This window comes from Parastagonospora nodorum, assembly GCF_000146915.1.
Source record: "Parastagonospora nodorum SN15 chromosome Unknown scaffold_12, whole genome shotgun sequence".
Lineage (NCBI taxonomy): Eukaryota > Fungi > Ascomycota > Dothideomycetes > Pleosporales > Phaeosphaeriaceae > Parastagonospora > Parastagonospora nodorum.
This window is the reverse complement of record NW_001884560.1, coordinates 1,095,785-1,110,084: the sequence shown is the minus strand read 5'-3', so window position 1 is coordinate 1,110,084 and position 14,300 is coordinate 1,095,785. Positions and strand designations below refer to the sequence as shown.

General features: G+C 54.1%; 7 protein-coding genes across 7 annotated transcripts; 2 read left to right on the top strand and 5 right to left on the bottom strand.

The window, feature by feature from the left end:
* Positions 1-100: 100 nt before the first annotated feature.
* Positions 101-3,655, bottom strand: SNOG_08413 (hypothetical protein; the record flags this gene model as incomplete). Its single annotated transcript, XM_001798674.1, has 7 exons — positions 101-294; positions 328-825; positions 1,183-1,689; positions 1,855-1,962; positions 2,247-2,470; positions 2,547-3,561; positions 3,610-3,655. 7 exons carry the CDS (start codon positions 3,653-3,655, stop codon positions 101-103), a joined length of 2,592 nt encoding a protein of 863 aa, XP_001798726.1.
* A 950-nt stretch (positions 3,656-4,605) lies between these two features.
* SNOG_08412 (hypothetical protein) lies at positions 4,606-5,829 on the bottom strand (the record flags this gene model as incomplete). The annotated part of the gene is made up of 1 exon (XM_001798673.1): positions 4,606-5,829. One exon carries the CDS (start codon positions 5,827-5,829, stop codon positions 4,606-4,608), a length of 1,224 nt encoding a protein of 407 aa, XP_001798725.1.
* Positions 5,830-6,862: 1,033 nt separating this feature from the next.
* SNOG_08411 (hypothetical protein) lies at positions 6,863-7,150 on the top strand (the record flags this gene model as incomplete). Its single annotated transcript, XM_001798672.1, has 2 exons — positions 6,863-6,934; positions 7,016-7,150. 2 exons carry the CDS (start codon positions 6,863-6,865, stop codon positions 7,148-7,150), a joined length of 207 nt encoding a protein of 68 aa, XP_001798724.1.
* A 186-nt stretch (positions 7,151-7,336) lies between these two features.
* Positions 7,337-7,647, bottom strand: SNOG_08410 (hypothetical protein; the record flags this gene model as incomplete). The annotated part of the gene is made up of 2 exons (XM_001798671.1): positions 7,337-7,420; positions 7,495-7,647. 2 exons carry the CDS (start codon positions 7,645-7,647, stop codon positions 7,337-7,339), a joined length of 237 nt encoding a protein of 78 aa, XP_001798723.1.
* A 437-nt stretch (positions 7,648-8,084) lies between these two features.
* On the top strand, positions 8,085-9,472 carry SNOG_08409 (hypothetical protein; the record flags this gene model as incomplete). Its single annotated transcript, XM_001798670.1, has 4 exons — positions 8,085-8,105; positions 8,160-8,205; positions 8,256-8,473; positions 8,532-9,472. 4 exons carry the CDS (start codon positions 8,085-8,087, stop codon positions 9,393-9,395), a joined length of 1,149 nt encoding a protein of 382 aa, XP_001798722.1. The 3' UTR covers positions 9,396-9,472.
* A 9-nt stretch (positions 9,473-9,481) lies between these two features.
* Positions 9,482-11,027, bottom strand: SNOG_08408 (hypothetical protein; the record flags this gene model as incomplete). Its single annotated transcript, XM_001798669.1, has 2 exons — positions 10,690-11,027; positions 9,482-10,637 (listed from the first exon to the last, which is right to left on the bottom strand). The coding sequence occupies exons 1-2, from the start codon at positions 10,794-10,796 to the stop codon at positions 9,482-9,484; spliced, it is 1,263 nt and encodes a 420-aa protein (XP_001798721.1). The 5' UTR covers positions 10,797-11,027.
* Positions 11,028-11,733: 706 nt separating this feature from the next.
* Positions 11,734-13,833, bottom strand: SNOG_08407 (hypothetical protein; the record flags this gene model as incomplete). The annotated part of the gene is made up of 1 exon (XM_001798668.1): positions 11,734-13,833. The coding sequence occupies one exon, from the start codon at positions 13,831-13,833 to the stop codon at positions 11,734-11,736; it is 2,100 nt and encodes a 699-aa protein (XP_001798720.1).
* Positions 13,834-14,300: the final 467 nt, after the last annotated feature.

Sequence of the window (14,300 nt, the reverse complement as noted above, 5' to 3'; positions counted from 1 at the left end):
ATCCCAACGCCAACGCCAGGTAATGGCCCAAAACGAATGTACAGAAGCAACAAAATCGCTAGAAAACAACGTCGCCAAAGCAGTCCCAATTACGATCCGCTTAACAGGCTTGTAAGTAGTTCGACGGCACAAGACCAGGTCGACCATTCTTGCCTACCGCTTCTGCCTCCCACCAGCCGTCATCCTGCAATCTCAAGACAGCAAGGATGTCACCCTTCTGGAAGCCTAGTTCCTCGGGAATCTGAGCATTGTAGCTGTACATGGCTCGTGCTGTGTCCATGTTAGCTTCCATCCCTACTTCTGGACTGGTAATTTCCGTTGACTTACAATAGTTCAAAATAATCCTGCCATCGCGATTGTACTGTTTGGGCTCGGCCAAACTCTTGCTCCTAACTCTACTTTCGGCGCGCACACTACTTCCACCACCGCCGCCACCATTGAAGTTGAATTCGCTACTTCCACTGCCACCATAGTAGCTGCTCTGTGGACGTGCAGCGTTACCGCGACCTCGTACACTACCACCATACACACTGCCTTCGCCACGTTCACTAGGCGCTGCAATAGAGAGTGCCTTCTCGCTACCCCGAGAGCTTGACGGACGGTCGTATGATTGGCGGAATGCCGGCTGAGGACTGACAGCGCGCGATGAGGGTGCTGCACGAGACGCAGGGCGTGATTGAGATGCTTGCGTCTGAGCATATGTGGGCTGAGGAGGCGGTTGAGGCGATGCCGCTCGTGGCATGGCATTGACAGTGGGAGACGCGCCTCGTGTGGACGTGTACGAGTTGCGCCCTACGGGAGTCCCGTAGGCTTGTGCTGGTGGGGCTGTTGATTGAGCTCGTGGTCTGGCTCCGGCATTTGACGCAGGAGCAGCATATGGGTTTGGTGATGCCGTTCGATAGCTATTGGTTTGTGCTGGGGTTTGCTGCGGCGCTGGGCGCGACTGTGTAGGTTGCCTTTGTTGAGGAGCTGGTCGCTGTTGAGGGGGTGGTTGCTGCTGTTGCGGTTGCTGTGGTTGCTGTGGCGGTTGCTGTTGCTGTTGCTGTGGGCGGTATGTTGTTGGAGACGGTGGTGCCGCTTGCTGCTGAGCTCCACGGAACGATGCAGGCGAAGGCTGTTCCCGGGACTGTTGAGGCTGTTGAGGCTGCTGTGTCTGGATTGTAGGCCGAGGGCTCTTAGCACGTGGTGGCGCGGGTGAAGCCACTCGAGGAGGCTCCTGCTTTGTTGGGCTACGTGACGACGATCGCGTGTCTGCACCGCCATTGAACATGTTGACCTTTTGGTTGACATACATCTGCGTTGTCTTCTGCATCTGGCGTGACGTATGAGCAGGCTTGGGAGCTCCGAGGCGAGACATTGGCGGTTGTTCGTACGACGGTGGAGGAGTACCACGCTTTGCCGCATTAATGGATGCGCTCGCGAGGGGCGTGGGTGCTCCACCGGGAAGGTTCGCACCCACAGCTGGTGTTGCAGGAGGTGCAGGTGTGGCCAGTCCATGGTAGCGGTCCGCAGTGACTCTCTGAGACGTCTGCTTGGTAACGACTTTGAGCTCCTCAAGAGCTTGTGCAATCGGGTCAAGTTCATCTTGTGGCTCTTGCGACTCTTGTTGCTTCTTCTTGTCTGGTGACGCTACATCGAACACATTATTCCCGACATTGAGTTGGAAGTTTGCACGAGGGTCCACAGGCTCTGGACTGGCCGAACGAGGTGCGTCGTGAATGACGTTGCCTCGAGTTGGTCGTCCGAGAGGTCTGGTGGGGCTGATATTCTCATCGGTAGTCCTCCTTGTTGTTGTGGGTGCCCAAGTGTTCCGACTGCTTGGCGTGATCGAAGGAGGTTCCCTTTCTTGCTTACTCTTTCTGCGAGCAAACGGACTGTTGAAAAATCCTCTCTTCTTTGACATATCCTCAATAGGGCTGGGTTCCGGCATTGGTGACTGGGCCATCGGTTTGCCTGGTGAAGCTGAGCCACTTGGGGGTTCGATGCTGGAGAAAGAGGTAGGGTTCGAGTAGTCACTTTGTGAATCTCTGCTACCAGGTCGGACAGGACTGGGAATCGTGCTTCGGTCGGATGGCGCACCAATGCGACAGTACTGTGTCATACCATCAGTTGGGTAGTCATTGTGTGGTACTTGATTTTGCTGGTAGTTTTGGCGAGCCTGCTGCTGTGCCTGAATTAAACGTGGATCTGGCTGAATACTTCGCTGTGTCTGTACTGGCTGGACCTGCTGTGGAGGAGGTGCAGACCGTCGTGGAGCAACGTCGATGTGGTCCTGAGGGGGCCCTCTCGAGTGTCGGGACGCAACATCCATAGGGTCATGAGGAGGTGCGTGCGATTGTCGCGATGCGACATTCCTCTGCTCTTGTGGAGGCGCTGCCTGTCGTGGAGCAACGCTGATTTGATCTTGAGATTGGCGCCGAGGAGCGTGGATCTGATCTTGTGATTGGCGTCGAGGAGCGTTGATATGATCCTGTGAATGGCGTGGAGTGATGTTGATCTGATCCTGTGGAATTGCTGGTCGCATGGCAATGTCGATTTCTTCTTGCGGAATTGGCTGGGTATCTTGCTGCAGTCCCAGCTCTTTGGCCAGAGGATTGTTGGGATCGTGGTGAGATTCAAACATGGAAGGCTGAGGGGACGAGGCACGGTAAGCGGGATTCATAGTCCGTGCAAACTGCGCAACGGAGTAGTTCTCGTCTTCGGATGCTTGTGATGATGTCTCGGCGTCTCCTCTACAGAAGTTGATGAACTTGGGCGGGTCCGGTATCTCCTGACCAGTGCCTAGGTCCTTGATGAAGCCTGTGATGTCCTTCTCCACGTCGCAGTCCTCTAGTGAGAGCCGCATCTTCTCGCACGAGGCATCGTCGCTCACGCATACAGTTGATGCGATGTTGGCAAAGTTCCACAAGCTGCTCTTGGTGTAGTCGATGCGCTCTTCCTCGAGGTCTTGGAATTTGTCGCATGCTGCCTTCCAGTCCCTGTTCCACCGGCCTGTTGTCTCCTCCAACACCTTGACCGCGGCCTCGTACTCGCTGCTAGTGGTCGAGAGGTTGATCTGTGTCTTCTCCAGCTTCGCCTTGTTCTTCCGCTCCTCATGGCCCATGACCATGTGTGCCTGCGCGAGGAAGCCCTTGATCTTGAGGCAGTCCTGCTCGTAGCGGTCGCGCGCCTTGTTGACGGTCGATGTTTGCTGCATCTTGAGCTTGAGGAGCTTCTCAATACCGTTTTGCACAATCTTCCTGCGCTCCTTCATTCCGCCGGCGAAGGCAGCGAGCGGTTCTTCTAGCTCCGTCTTCATTTGTTGTGCGATGCTCTGGTGGGCCTTTCCCATTGATTCAACCTCGGCGCGGATGACGTCGCAGGATAGTCGTAGTGTGCCGGACTCGGCAGAGCCCAGTGGCTTGCGCGAGAGGTTGAGGAGCTTTCGCGCATATTCGTCCTCGATTGCGGCTCGTGCGGCGTAGAAGTTCTTCAGCTCGTCGTTGCAGACCTTTGCATTGTGCATGCGGTCCAGCATAGGTCCGACGCCAGCGTCATCTTTGCCCCAGAAATTGTTGGCGACTGCGGTTGTCAGTTATGAGGTGCTCCAGCGTGTTGTGGCTGACATACATGAGAGGGAAACCGAGGGCGGCTCTGTGGCCGCTGTCCCGCCCATGGCGCCGTGTTTACTGCGAAAACGAGATGTGATGTGACAATGAGCAGAACGTGCAAGAACGAGCGCTCGGGAAGAATGCAGTAATTAAAATATTCAGTGTCGCTTTGCGAGGTACAGAGACCGGGACTGCGTGGTGAGGAGGCGGGCCGGGGTAGATGCGGGCATGTCGTGTTTACCGTCTGGAGTTGTCCAGGGCAACGGGGAAGGAGCGGCCGGCCTATGACGATCCCACCACCACGTCAACACTCGACCCTGCAGCTCGGGCAGCGAACGCTGTTTGTACATCACGACACCTATTCGTATTGTATGCTCGAACGAACCAACACAGACCACCTAACACCTAGCACTTGTATACTTTTTCAGGCCTGCCACTGAGTGGGTTCACTCGAACTGGCATACAACTTGAGGGTTGGGCTGCACGCAGTCCTTCGCGTATGCGACCCCGGCCTATATGTCGACTGAAGTGGCAGTTCGGCACTTCTCCTGATCAGATGCAGCTCGTCACGTTAGCCTCTGGGTGCGATTCAATCGCCGAAAATCGTGAAAGGAGCGGGAAGGGCTTGCGGGTCCTCTGTATACAGAATCTGGATCGTCAGGCCTGATCGCCGTCAGTCTCTGTGATGGGACTGTTGATCGTTGGACTGTGCATTCTTTTCGATGCTAGAGTGGCGAGTTGCGTGTGGGTTGGAGGTAAGAGAGGCTCGCAGGGTGATTGAGGCGCTTAGTAGGGCACTGGGAGGGAAAGACCTGCAATGAGGCCGCAAATACTTACTAGACACTTGGGAAGATAAATCATGATGCTGATAGACGAGATCAGAAAAATTGTATTTCCATCATCCCCGCCACACTAGCAGCATGTAACCGATAATCCGACGTAGAGGAACAAGCATATCCAACGATATATTAAAAAGCAGAATGGTATCATACGCACAACCCCTCATCACCATCATCTACAACTTCCCGAAATTCCTCGTAATCATAACCACAACGCCCGCGACAATCTTAATCGCAATCTTGATCACAAACACCACACTCTTGAACGCAAACGTCAACACATTCACAATCGTTCGCGTCACCAGCGGCAATTTATCCTGGTCTTCCTGCTTCTTCCGCGCCTTTTGCTCCGCCTTGGTTTCTTTCGCTTTAGTCGTCTTATCCTGCCCATACCACTCGCCCAGCTCAATATCCTTGTCGAAATCCCTGCTCGACTTGCGCGAGCTCTTCATGCTCGATGCGAACTTCTTCAGACCGGCGGGGGCCTTGGTTTTGCCGCCGAAGCCCTGGAAGCCCTCGACGAAGGATTCCTTGAAGGCCTTGGCGGTGTCTTCCTTTTGGTGGGTGAGCAGGAAGCTGGGAGGCGGGGGCTCGAAGCTTTCTTGGCTGGCTTTGCGGTTCTTGCGGCCGCGGGTGGCTTCTGCAATGGCGACAGCGAGGATGGTGGAGGTGATGACGTCGACGAGGAAGGGGTTGCCGAAACGTGATAGGGCGCCGAGGTTGAGGGTCAAGGCATCGTTGGTGAAGTCTAGACGGCCGAGGACGGCGTCGTCGGCGGTCGCATCGGTGGTGGTGGGGAGTTGCCCGATCGACATCACAGATGGGGTCAAGGAGACTGGTCTGTTCATACCGTCGAACCGGGGCGGTGGCGGAAGAGGCGAGAATGCATTCGTTCGAGGCGTTGTAGGTGAGAGTACGAAGGGGTTGAGGATGGCTATCGAGGCAGGCTTACGTGCTGACTGCGGTGTCATGGGCGCATTGTGGCCGTAGATGGCTGTCACTGGTCGCGTTGAGGGGGTGTTGATGACGGAACAATCACCCTCCACTTTGATCGGGAAATTGCCCAGTGTAGGATGATGTAGCTGATACGAACCTTCAGAGGGAATGTGCTGTGCCCACGGGTTGGCTTGCTGTTGAGGATCGTCCCTTGTCCATGTCAGTGCACAGCATTCGCGCTGGGCGGCACCAGCCAGGACATCTTCAGCTAGGCGTTGTGCTGCAGGCGACTGCGCTCCAGGGTCGGCCAGAGCGATACGCGAAGCTGCAGGAGAATTTGCTGCGGCGTCCAGCGCTTGGAGTGCCGCAAGCTTCGGGTAGATGCTGGTGATGAGAGTGGTCGCCTCTTGTTGCTGGGGGTTGAACACCCCAGTATCCAGCGAAGGGGGTGCAATTAGGTCCATATGGGATATAGGAAGTACTCGTGGCTGGGTCGGATGATGTCTTTGGATTAACACCTCGTTCATGATGCTCGGCACATCATTGCCTTCGGCGAGATTGGCCTGCGCCAGGCTGTAGAATGGCAAAGAAGGAGTTGTGCCGAATGTGATTGTAGGATTTGCGGCTGTCGCTCGATGCATTCGCAGAGTGTATAGCTGTACAGCAGGCTCTTCTTGGCCATTAGTCGCTAACCAAAGGTTATCCAGTAGATGTGATGGCGTGAAGAAGGGCTTTGGTGCCGGAGGAGCAGTCGAACTGCTTGCGCGGACGTTGCTGTGGGGTATATAGGAATCGGTTGAGTATGGTGATCGGCTAATCTGTGTCCGTGCAACGTGAGTTGGTGAGGACATGGGAGGCTTGTAGGTTTGGTTTCCAAGAGGTACAGTCGGATCATAGACTGGAAACATCGACCGCATCGAAACTTCCTGCTGTGGCGACATGCTTCGCACCCGTGTCGCTGTACTATTCGCTCTAACAAGCGTTTCGCAGGTCGAGAATGCAGGTGATGCTGCTCGATTGACCTCAGGGCTTCCAAAGCGTTGGTCTTCCCGCACCGAAACACATGGCGAAGGTGCTCGTGAATCCCGCGGTCTATAGTCGTCCTCCTGCATCATAAGATTCGACGACGGTGTTTGTTGCTGTGGAGAGCCGAATGTCGACATATTTGCTTGCGGAGGTGTTCTTGCTGCATGTGAATTGGCGACATGCGCTCTCATAGGGGTGGCCACTGTTGGCAATGGTGCTATTGTGCTCGAGGGAGAAACTGGCACAGAGTTGACTTGGATGACAAGCTCGTGGAAGTCTGTCGCACTGTCCATCCTTACTGCCGTCGGCTCTGGTGTTGGCTGTTTGATAGCAGGAGAAGGTCTTCTGTTCGGACTCGTCTGCCTTGGGGCCCGAGGTGGAGGAGGGAACAGTTGAAAGCCTGGTCCAGTCATCTTGAATTTCGATTCTGTACTTTTGGTGAATGGGAGCAGCAAGGCTGAATCGCAAAAGATGGCTGCACGATGTTTACCAGTAGAAGTAAGCTCTGGCTATCAAAACAGTAACACAGAGGGCACAACCACGGTACGCAATGCCTAAGGATTCGGACGACCTGGGGATAAGGATTATAAGACGAACGCGCTTCGACTTCTACCGTGGTGCTAGAAAAGCCTTGGCTCCACGCTCTCGACAATAGCGGTTCAAATGTGCTTCCCTTGCAGCGTCACCGCTTTCGGCCATGGTGGTGGTCAGAAAGGTCCAATCAAGAAGTATGTAATCCTCGGCGCTTCGGTCAAGTGATGAGCGGCGGTTATAAATATGATGGTTGGCTACTCTGCAGTAAGCGCCAACGCTGAAGTCCCGCTGCACACTCTACTGGGGTCTCAAACATGGTCGCATGCCTTGCTGATTGGCCGGCTGTAGTGCGCATGGCTGCGCGCACAGAGCACCACATGTATGTGACGACTCAACAGCGGGCCGACGCGATCATCTCAGAAGTCTATTTCGAGCGCGAAATGTTTGCCAGCGTGCGTCCGCACCGCTGGACGTGGAGAACCATGTATGCAGGGTCTGCTCAGATGTATTCAGCGCCCAGACATGCGCGTTCGAAAAGAGTGTCCGGCATTTGGATTTGCCGCACGCACTTCATTTCGGAGACCATATTCCAGGCCGGACAGAAGCGCGAAAATGCTTGGGAGAAAAGAAGGCGCATCGGGGTGCGCGCTCAATCGTCGGCACAAGGGTTGACAAGCCACGAGAGGTGCGGCGGTTAGGGGACACCTCAGAGGCTGGAACATGTTTGTAGCCGCCGCTCTATTCTTCTTGCGGGCTAGGTGGTGGAGTGGCGAGGCTTGCATCTCCACGTGTAGAAGATACAGTAGGTTCATCAAAGTATGTTGCGTCTTTCGCCTAGCATTTGTTCAGTACAAAAGCTGAGTCGCGTCTTTCGACGGCTTGGACTGAGGTTGCCGTCGGTTCCGAACGGATGCAGTGCCTGAGCTGACAAAAGGGGGATGGATTACGGGTCATGCTCCAAGAAGAAGCTTTTTCCCCACATAGTCCGTGGTCAAGAATAGGCAAGACGGCATGTTGTGTAGATGAAGTGATCAGTCAGTGAAAATCGATTGTCCGCTTGCGCTAGTTAACTATGGTGCTTATCGATAACCTTAAATTTCGAGGTCGAAATTTTGGCCATGTTCGTCATCGCTCACTGCACAGCACAGCCAACATCACCATGCCGACGGAATTAGAAGAGGTATGCTCGTCCATACCTATCAAAATTGCTATGTAACTAATTTTCTGCTTTCAGCTTGTGGAGTTCCTCCACCATGGAAACACACAGATTCGCCAAACTGGTAAGAACAGCCCCTCCCCCACTATGCGACGATACCAACTATGCGAACAGCGGCGGAACACCTGGTCGGCTACTCAGACTCGAACCTCGCACTCTTCAAGCGTAATCAGCTGGAGCCTGTGAGAGATCTAAAGCTTCTGGTGAAAGACTACGCGCCGATCGCTAAGAATGCGCTCACGATCCTCATCAACATTTCTTCCGATGCCGAAGTCCTGAAGTCGCTTGCGGAAGACGACAAACTACTCGAGACTCTACTTTCACGGATAACAGTATGTCAGTTCACCAACTGCGCGACGTTTCAAGAAGGGGATATTGACAGTGAGGTAGCACCCGAAGGAGAAGGGCGCAAATGAAATCGCAATGCTTCTCGCCAACATGGCGAAGCACGATTCCTTACAACGGGTCCTCGAGCTGAAGCGTGACGTCCCTAAGGAGCTATCCTCGTCTAAATGGGCCATGGACCAGCTCATGGACTGCTTCGTGAAAGGCGCTGCGGGCGCGTACAACAAGGATGCTGACTACGATTACCTGTCCTACTTCTTCGCCGACCTGGCCAAGTTCCCCAAGGGTCGCGAATACTTGACCACACCTCAAGAACACGACAGCAACATCATACCCATAACTAAGATCCAGGTCTTTACAGATCATGCCTCGCATATTCGCCGTCTGGGAGTAGCATCAACGATCAAGAATGTTTCCTTTCTCGTTCCGGCGCATCCAGTCCTTCTATCGAATCTGAACCCAGACCCTACACTACCACCTCCCTCGATCGGCGCGAACCTCCTTCCATACGTACTTCTTCCACTCATGGGGCCGGAAGAGTACGCGGATGAGGACACCGAGGGCATGTTAGACGAGCTACAACTACTCGAACCAGATAAGGAGCGAGAGAGTGATCCGGAGATTATGAAAGCACACATAGAGACACTTTTGCTACTGAGCACAACAAAAGAGTCGAGAGAAGTGCTGAGACGGGTCAAGGTGTACCCGATCATCAGGGAGTGCCATTTGCACGTTGAAAACGAGGACGTAAGAGAAGCATGCGACCGTGTGGTACAGATCATACAAAGAAAAGAAGAGGGAGAGGAGGAGGATATACCCACCGGTATTGGTGGTGACAGTGGAAGAATGGTAGAGTTGAACGGCGACGAAGAAGAAGACGAAGATGAGAAGATAGTTGATATCGTCTAAGACGTAACTTGGAGAAAACACAACAAACGCCGGACATACAAACATGAAACGCTGAAGGTCCATATCTGCCCCGCAGCCTTTGCCCATTATGTCTTCACAAGCGTTATCACGTCCTTGCTGCTCTTCGGGCTCCTGTCGCTCTGCTCTTCACTCAGAGGACTTTCATTTCCCTCTTCCGCAGCCAACTCTCCCAGCACTCTCTTCTCTGCACCCATCTCCTCATCTCTAACCTTTCCTTCGTGGAAATGCGTCTGCTCACTCGTCTTGCCATCCGCACTGTTCGGATCCTTCTTCTTCATACTCCACCCACCCCTCCATCCAACCCAATGTTCTTCCCACGGCCCTCTAGCTACAATGACCAATATCGCCGCTCCAATAAACCCGACACTCGCACTGCCCGATCCAATCCATCCCGCCGCCGCATAAATGTGATTTCCCGCCGCCGTACCGATAAGCTGTCCACAAAATGTCGCCACCATGAATGCAGTATTAACACCATTCCGCCTCTTCGGTTCTACGCTGTATATACTACTCCGATTCGCAATCTGCGCCGTCTGGTTCCCAAAATCCAGTAAAAGCGCCTGCATCACCGGCCCCGCAACGCTAAACGGCCCAATATACGTGCCCAAGCACACCCCAATGAGACTGCAACTCAATCCAAACAGTACAGAAAAATGCGGTACAAATTTGTCTGTAACGAGTCGAGCGTACACAGGCGAGCCTAACATGCCCGCAATCCCAATCAAGCCGAACAGCCCAATCACCAACGAACTGTAATGATACGGCTCGCCGGCAAGCAAGAACGTCAATGTTGTCCAAAAACTGGTAAATGGCGCTGAACAAAGCAGACCCGCTAGACACGCCTGCACCAACACGGGGTGTTTGAACAGCATCTTGACGATATCGAACAGAATGCGGAAGTAATTCATCCCCGGATTCGTCGCGGGATAATCCGGCATGAAGCACCACAGCAGTACGAAGATAATATACTGCAATCCCAGCGCCATCCAGTACACAGCGCGCCAGGTGACGAAGTTAGTCATCGTACCCGACAACACGCGCGCGATGAGTACGCCGAGCATCAAGCCGCTGACAACGATGCTGAGTGCTGCAGCGCGGCGGTGCGGAGGCGCGAGGTCGCCGACGAGAGGGAGCATGAGTTGCGGGGTTACAGTTGTTATGGCGGTTAGGAAGGAGAGGGCGGTGAAGAGGTTGAGAGAAGTAGTCAAGCAGAGCCCCAACCTACACGGATTAATACTGCGAAGGTGGTAATGGTGGGATGGGAAGATGGTACCATAACGTCGCGGTGCAGAAGACTAAGCTACACACGAATGGCCGGCGTGGTAGTAGATCTCCCAAGGGACAGAGGAATAGCAGGCCAGCTGCGTAGCCGGCTTGCATGACGGTCGGGATCTGGGCGACTTGTTCATACCGCACGCCGAAGTCTGCGGCTAGGATGTTGAGGATTGGGTGGTTGTAGTAGAGATTGGCGACCGTGACTTTTTTTTACTCGTCAGGACGAGGTCGGACATGGTGTAGAATAAAGTTTCCACGTCTAACTTGCACCCAGCAGCAAATGCAAACAACACATTCATGCTCATGCTAAACTGCGGTGGTTTCTTTGGATCCCAGCGACAATTCGGCGGCGTCCATGTCAATACATCGTATACTTTGCACCATGTCGATATATCTTTTCCACTCTTTCTAATTGCTTCATCGTGTGATGAACTCAGATTCGTCATCCCGTCCCCGACATTTGGTTCCGCCGGCGGGATCGCTGACATCGTCCCGGATAGTCCCTGTATCCCGCGTCTATCAATCTAGAGAGCTACCAAAACACAAAAGATGTATGAAGTTACACCGAGAAACAAAGGAATGAACAAAGCAATGTTGCACGACGCACAACAAAAACCCCATGCACCGCGCCGTCATTGATCGCACTTTTCCGAGTCGCGCTTCGGCAAAAGGACCTGAGGAGCCGATCAACGGTCGCGCAGCTATTTCCGATTAACGCCACCAATCACGAAGGTTGTAGTGGAGACCGGGGGATGGATGAGGAAGGTGCGGGATAAGTCATGCTGATTGATGAATGATTGCAGATGATTTTGACAGTGTATTATCCTCCGTGTTGCTACTCTATTGGGACGCTGCCCTGGATGCATGTACGCGTAAAAGTAGCTGACTGTTTCTCACCAGTCTGTACGCTAGAACTACTCGAATCCTGTTACCTCGAAACTAAAGGTCTATATGCGCCAATGTACACCATGACCTGAGAATGCATACTATCCTAAGAAAAAAAACGCTGAAGTAATTTGTCCCAGCATAAATTTCCATATGTCTATGCTGCCGCAGGCTTGGGCTTAGCGGCATTCATAAAAGCGTTAATGCTCTCCTCAGACGGCATCTGAGGCAGGGGCGTCAACCAGCTATTGGCCTTGTCGAAGCTGCTGACAGCTTTGACGAGGCGAATGAAAAGCGCAGAGTTGGTCTTGTCGACACGACCCTTGAATTTGGCGATCAAATTCTGGATGTTCATGCCAGTGGGTGGGAGAGATTCGTAGAGTTCCTTCGCAGTAGGCATGCCGGGCTTGGGCGAGGAAGCGCTGGGGCTACCAGCGCGACTGCCACTCATTGGGGGAGATGCTGCTGGACTTCCTGCGCGGCTTGCACCTGGGCTGCCACTTGGTGTAGCACCAATGACGAGCTTGGACTTCTTGGACTTCTTCTTGAGCTTGCCAGCATCAGTCATCTCACTGTCGCTACCAGATGCAGCACCTCTGTGACTCGCGAGCGCTGACTTTCGTGATCCATCAGGAAGTCTATCGCGGTTCTTCTTGTGCTTCTTCCGAGTCGACTCATTGCCGCTTGCTTCTGAGAGATTGGGCGAGCCGGGTCGCTTTTTGCTCTTGACATCAACGGACTTGTGGTTTCCAGATGGCGTATTGTTACCCTTGCTCGATGCACCTGAAGGAAGATTGCTTCCATCAGGTGCCTTTCCATCCGCCTCGAGTGCCTTCTTCTCCTGCTCTTCTTTGGCCCGCAACCGCTCAGTCTCAGAATCGGTATCTGACTCACTGGAAGTAACGTATGGATTCTCTTCGTCACTGTCGAGAACATCGTAGCGTTTCTCTCTTTTAGCTATCCGCTTCCTGCTCTCCTTCTCGGCCAGCTTGTTTTCCTCTGCAAACTTCTTTTCCAGTTCTTCTTCTAGTGCAAGCTGTGCTTCGTCCGGTCTGTCCCACAAAGAAGCAGCGAGGCGATCTCTCTTCAACTTTTCTTCAGCTTCTTTTACTTCCTCGGCCTCTCCCTCGAACAAGCCGTTAAGGCCCTCTTCATCATCGGCAAAGTCTTCGTCAAGGTTGAAGTCGATGTCATCAGCGTCTGCCTCGCGCTTGATGGCTGCACCACCTCCATCAAAATCAATAGGCCGACGGATCCTGCCTTCGTCATCGGCGCCACCACCTAATCTGGTCGCCATGCCCCTGCCCATCTTTGACATGGCCTCATCCCTCTGCTTCCTGGCGGCCTGAGCCTCAAGTCTTCCAAGAAAACCGCCCACGTTTTCGATCTTAAAGGCAATCTTGTCCACATCGTCTCCGGTAGGCTTGAGCTTACTTTTGACGTTGAACCGGTACCAGCGCTCCATAGGAGCCAAGTAGACAGCGTTGTGGCCGTTGGTGGGATCCATGGAAAGCATCACGTGAGCCTCTGACAGCTCCGACTCGTATGTACCAACCCACGTCTGCTTGTTCTCGAAGTCTTCCAAATGCCAGGGCAGCGTCTCTTCGTATCGCAGTAGCTGGCGCTTCTTGGCCTCTGGAGTGTCATCGGCGCGATACTTTTGCTCGATGTTTTTCTTGAAAGCTTGCGTCTTGGTCTTGCCCGTCGGCGCAATCTTTGCTTGGTTCTCTTCGCGGACCTTGCGGCGGTCTTCCTTCTGTAACTCGATGCGCTCGCGCTCCTTGATTTCCTCCATGTCCTCCTTTGTCTCCTCCTCCTCAAAGTGCGAGCCTGCACCACTGGGAGGGGCGCGCGGATCTCGGCGATGAAGGCGAATTGGGGGGGTGAACTGCTGGTTGTCTTGGATGTCGACTGGGCCCTTGTGCTGCAGGCGCATGACATGGTGCCGCAGCTCCTTCAGATCGCGACGCGTGACTACCAGGGGATATACGTTGGCACCCTGTCTGATGTACTCTTGCCGGAGCGCGTCTGCCTCCTGCCTGCTGTCCGGGGGGCCTGTAGGTTCGGCCGGGGCCTTCATCTCGTTCATCTTGGTCAATGACACCATGGGGCGCGTGATGCTCTTGAGCGGCTTTCGCGGCGCTCGCAGCGCTCCGCCCGCTTTCTTCGCGGGCGGTCGAGGGCGCTGAGCAACGTGCTGGCCATTCGCGGCTGGGGGCGCGGCGGGCGCAGAGGCCGCCGGCGGGTGTCCGTTCATAGCGAGCGTGTATTCGTGGGAGGTGAGGATATCAGAAGGAGGAAGGATAGTGGGGGTGGTCGGGAGCACGAAAGACGAAGATGAATGGAAGGAGACGGAGCCCACGACGGGCTTTGTTCGACAACGAGAGCGCGCAGTCGTTCCACAGTTGCGAGCGTCACAGCTCCACACTAGTGCCTTAGCGTGCCAAGCAACTTCCCCAAATCAATGTCCCAGAAGAGGTGACACCATCACTTGACAACTGAACGACGCGCACGACTTCGAGTACGGACGCTTGTCGCACAGAGTCCAATCGCGCGTATTCCGGTCCACCTAAGTCTGTGCTACGGCGGGGTCGTCAACAGGAAACTGAAATCGACCGACTTGTACCACTGCAGCACTTCCAGCAGGCAACAACAATTTTCCGAGATAAGGCAACAGAAGTTTAGTTTGCTACCGGAAAACTCTTGCTGAGAAGTTGCAGCAGG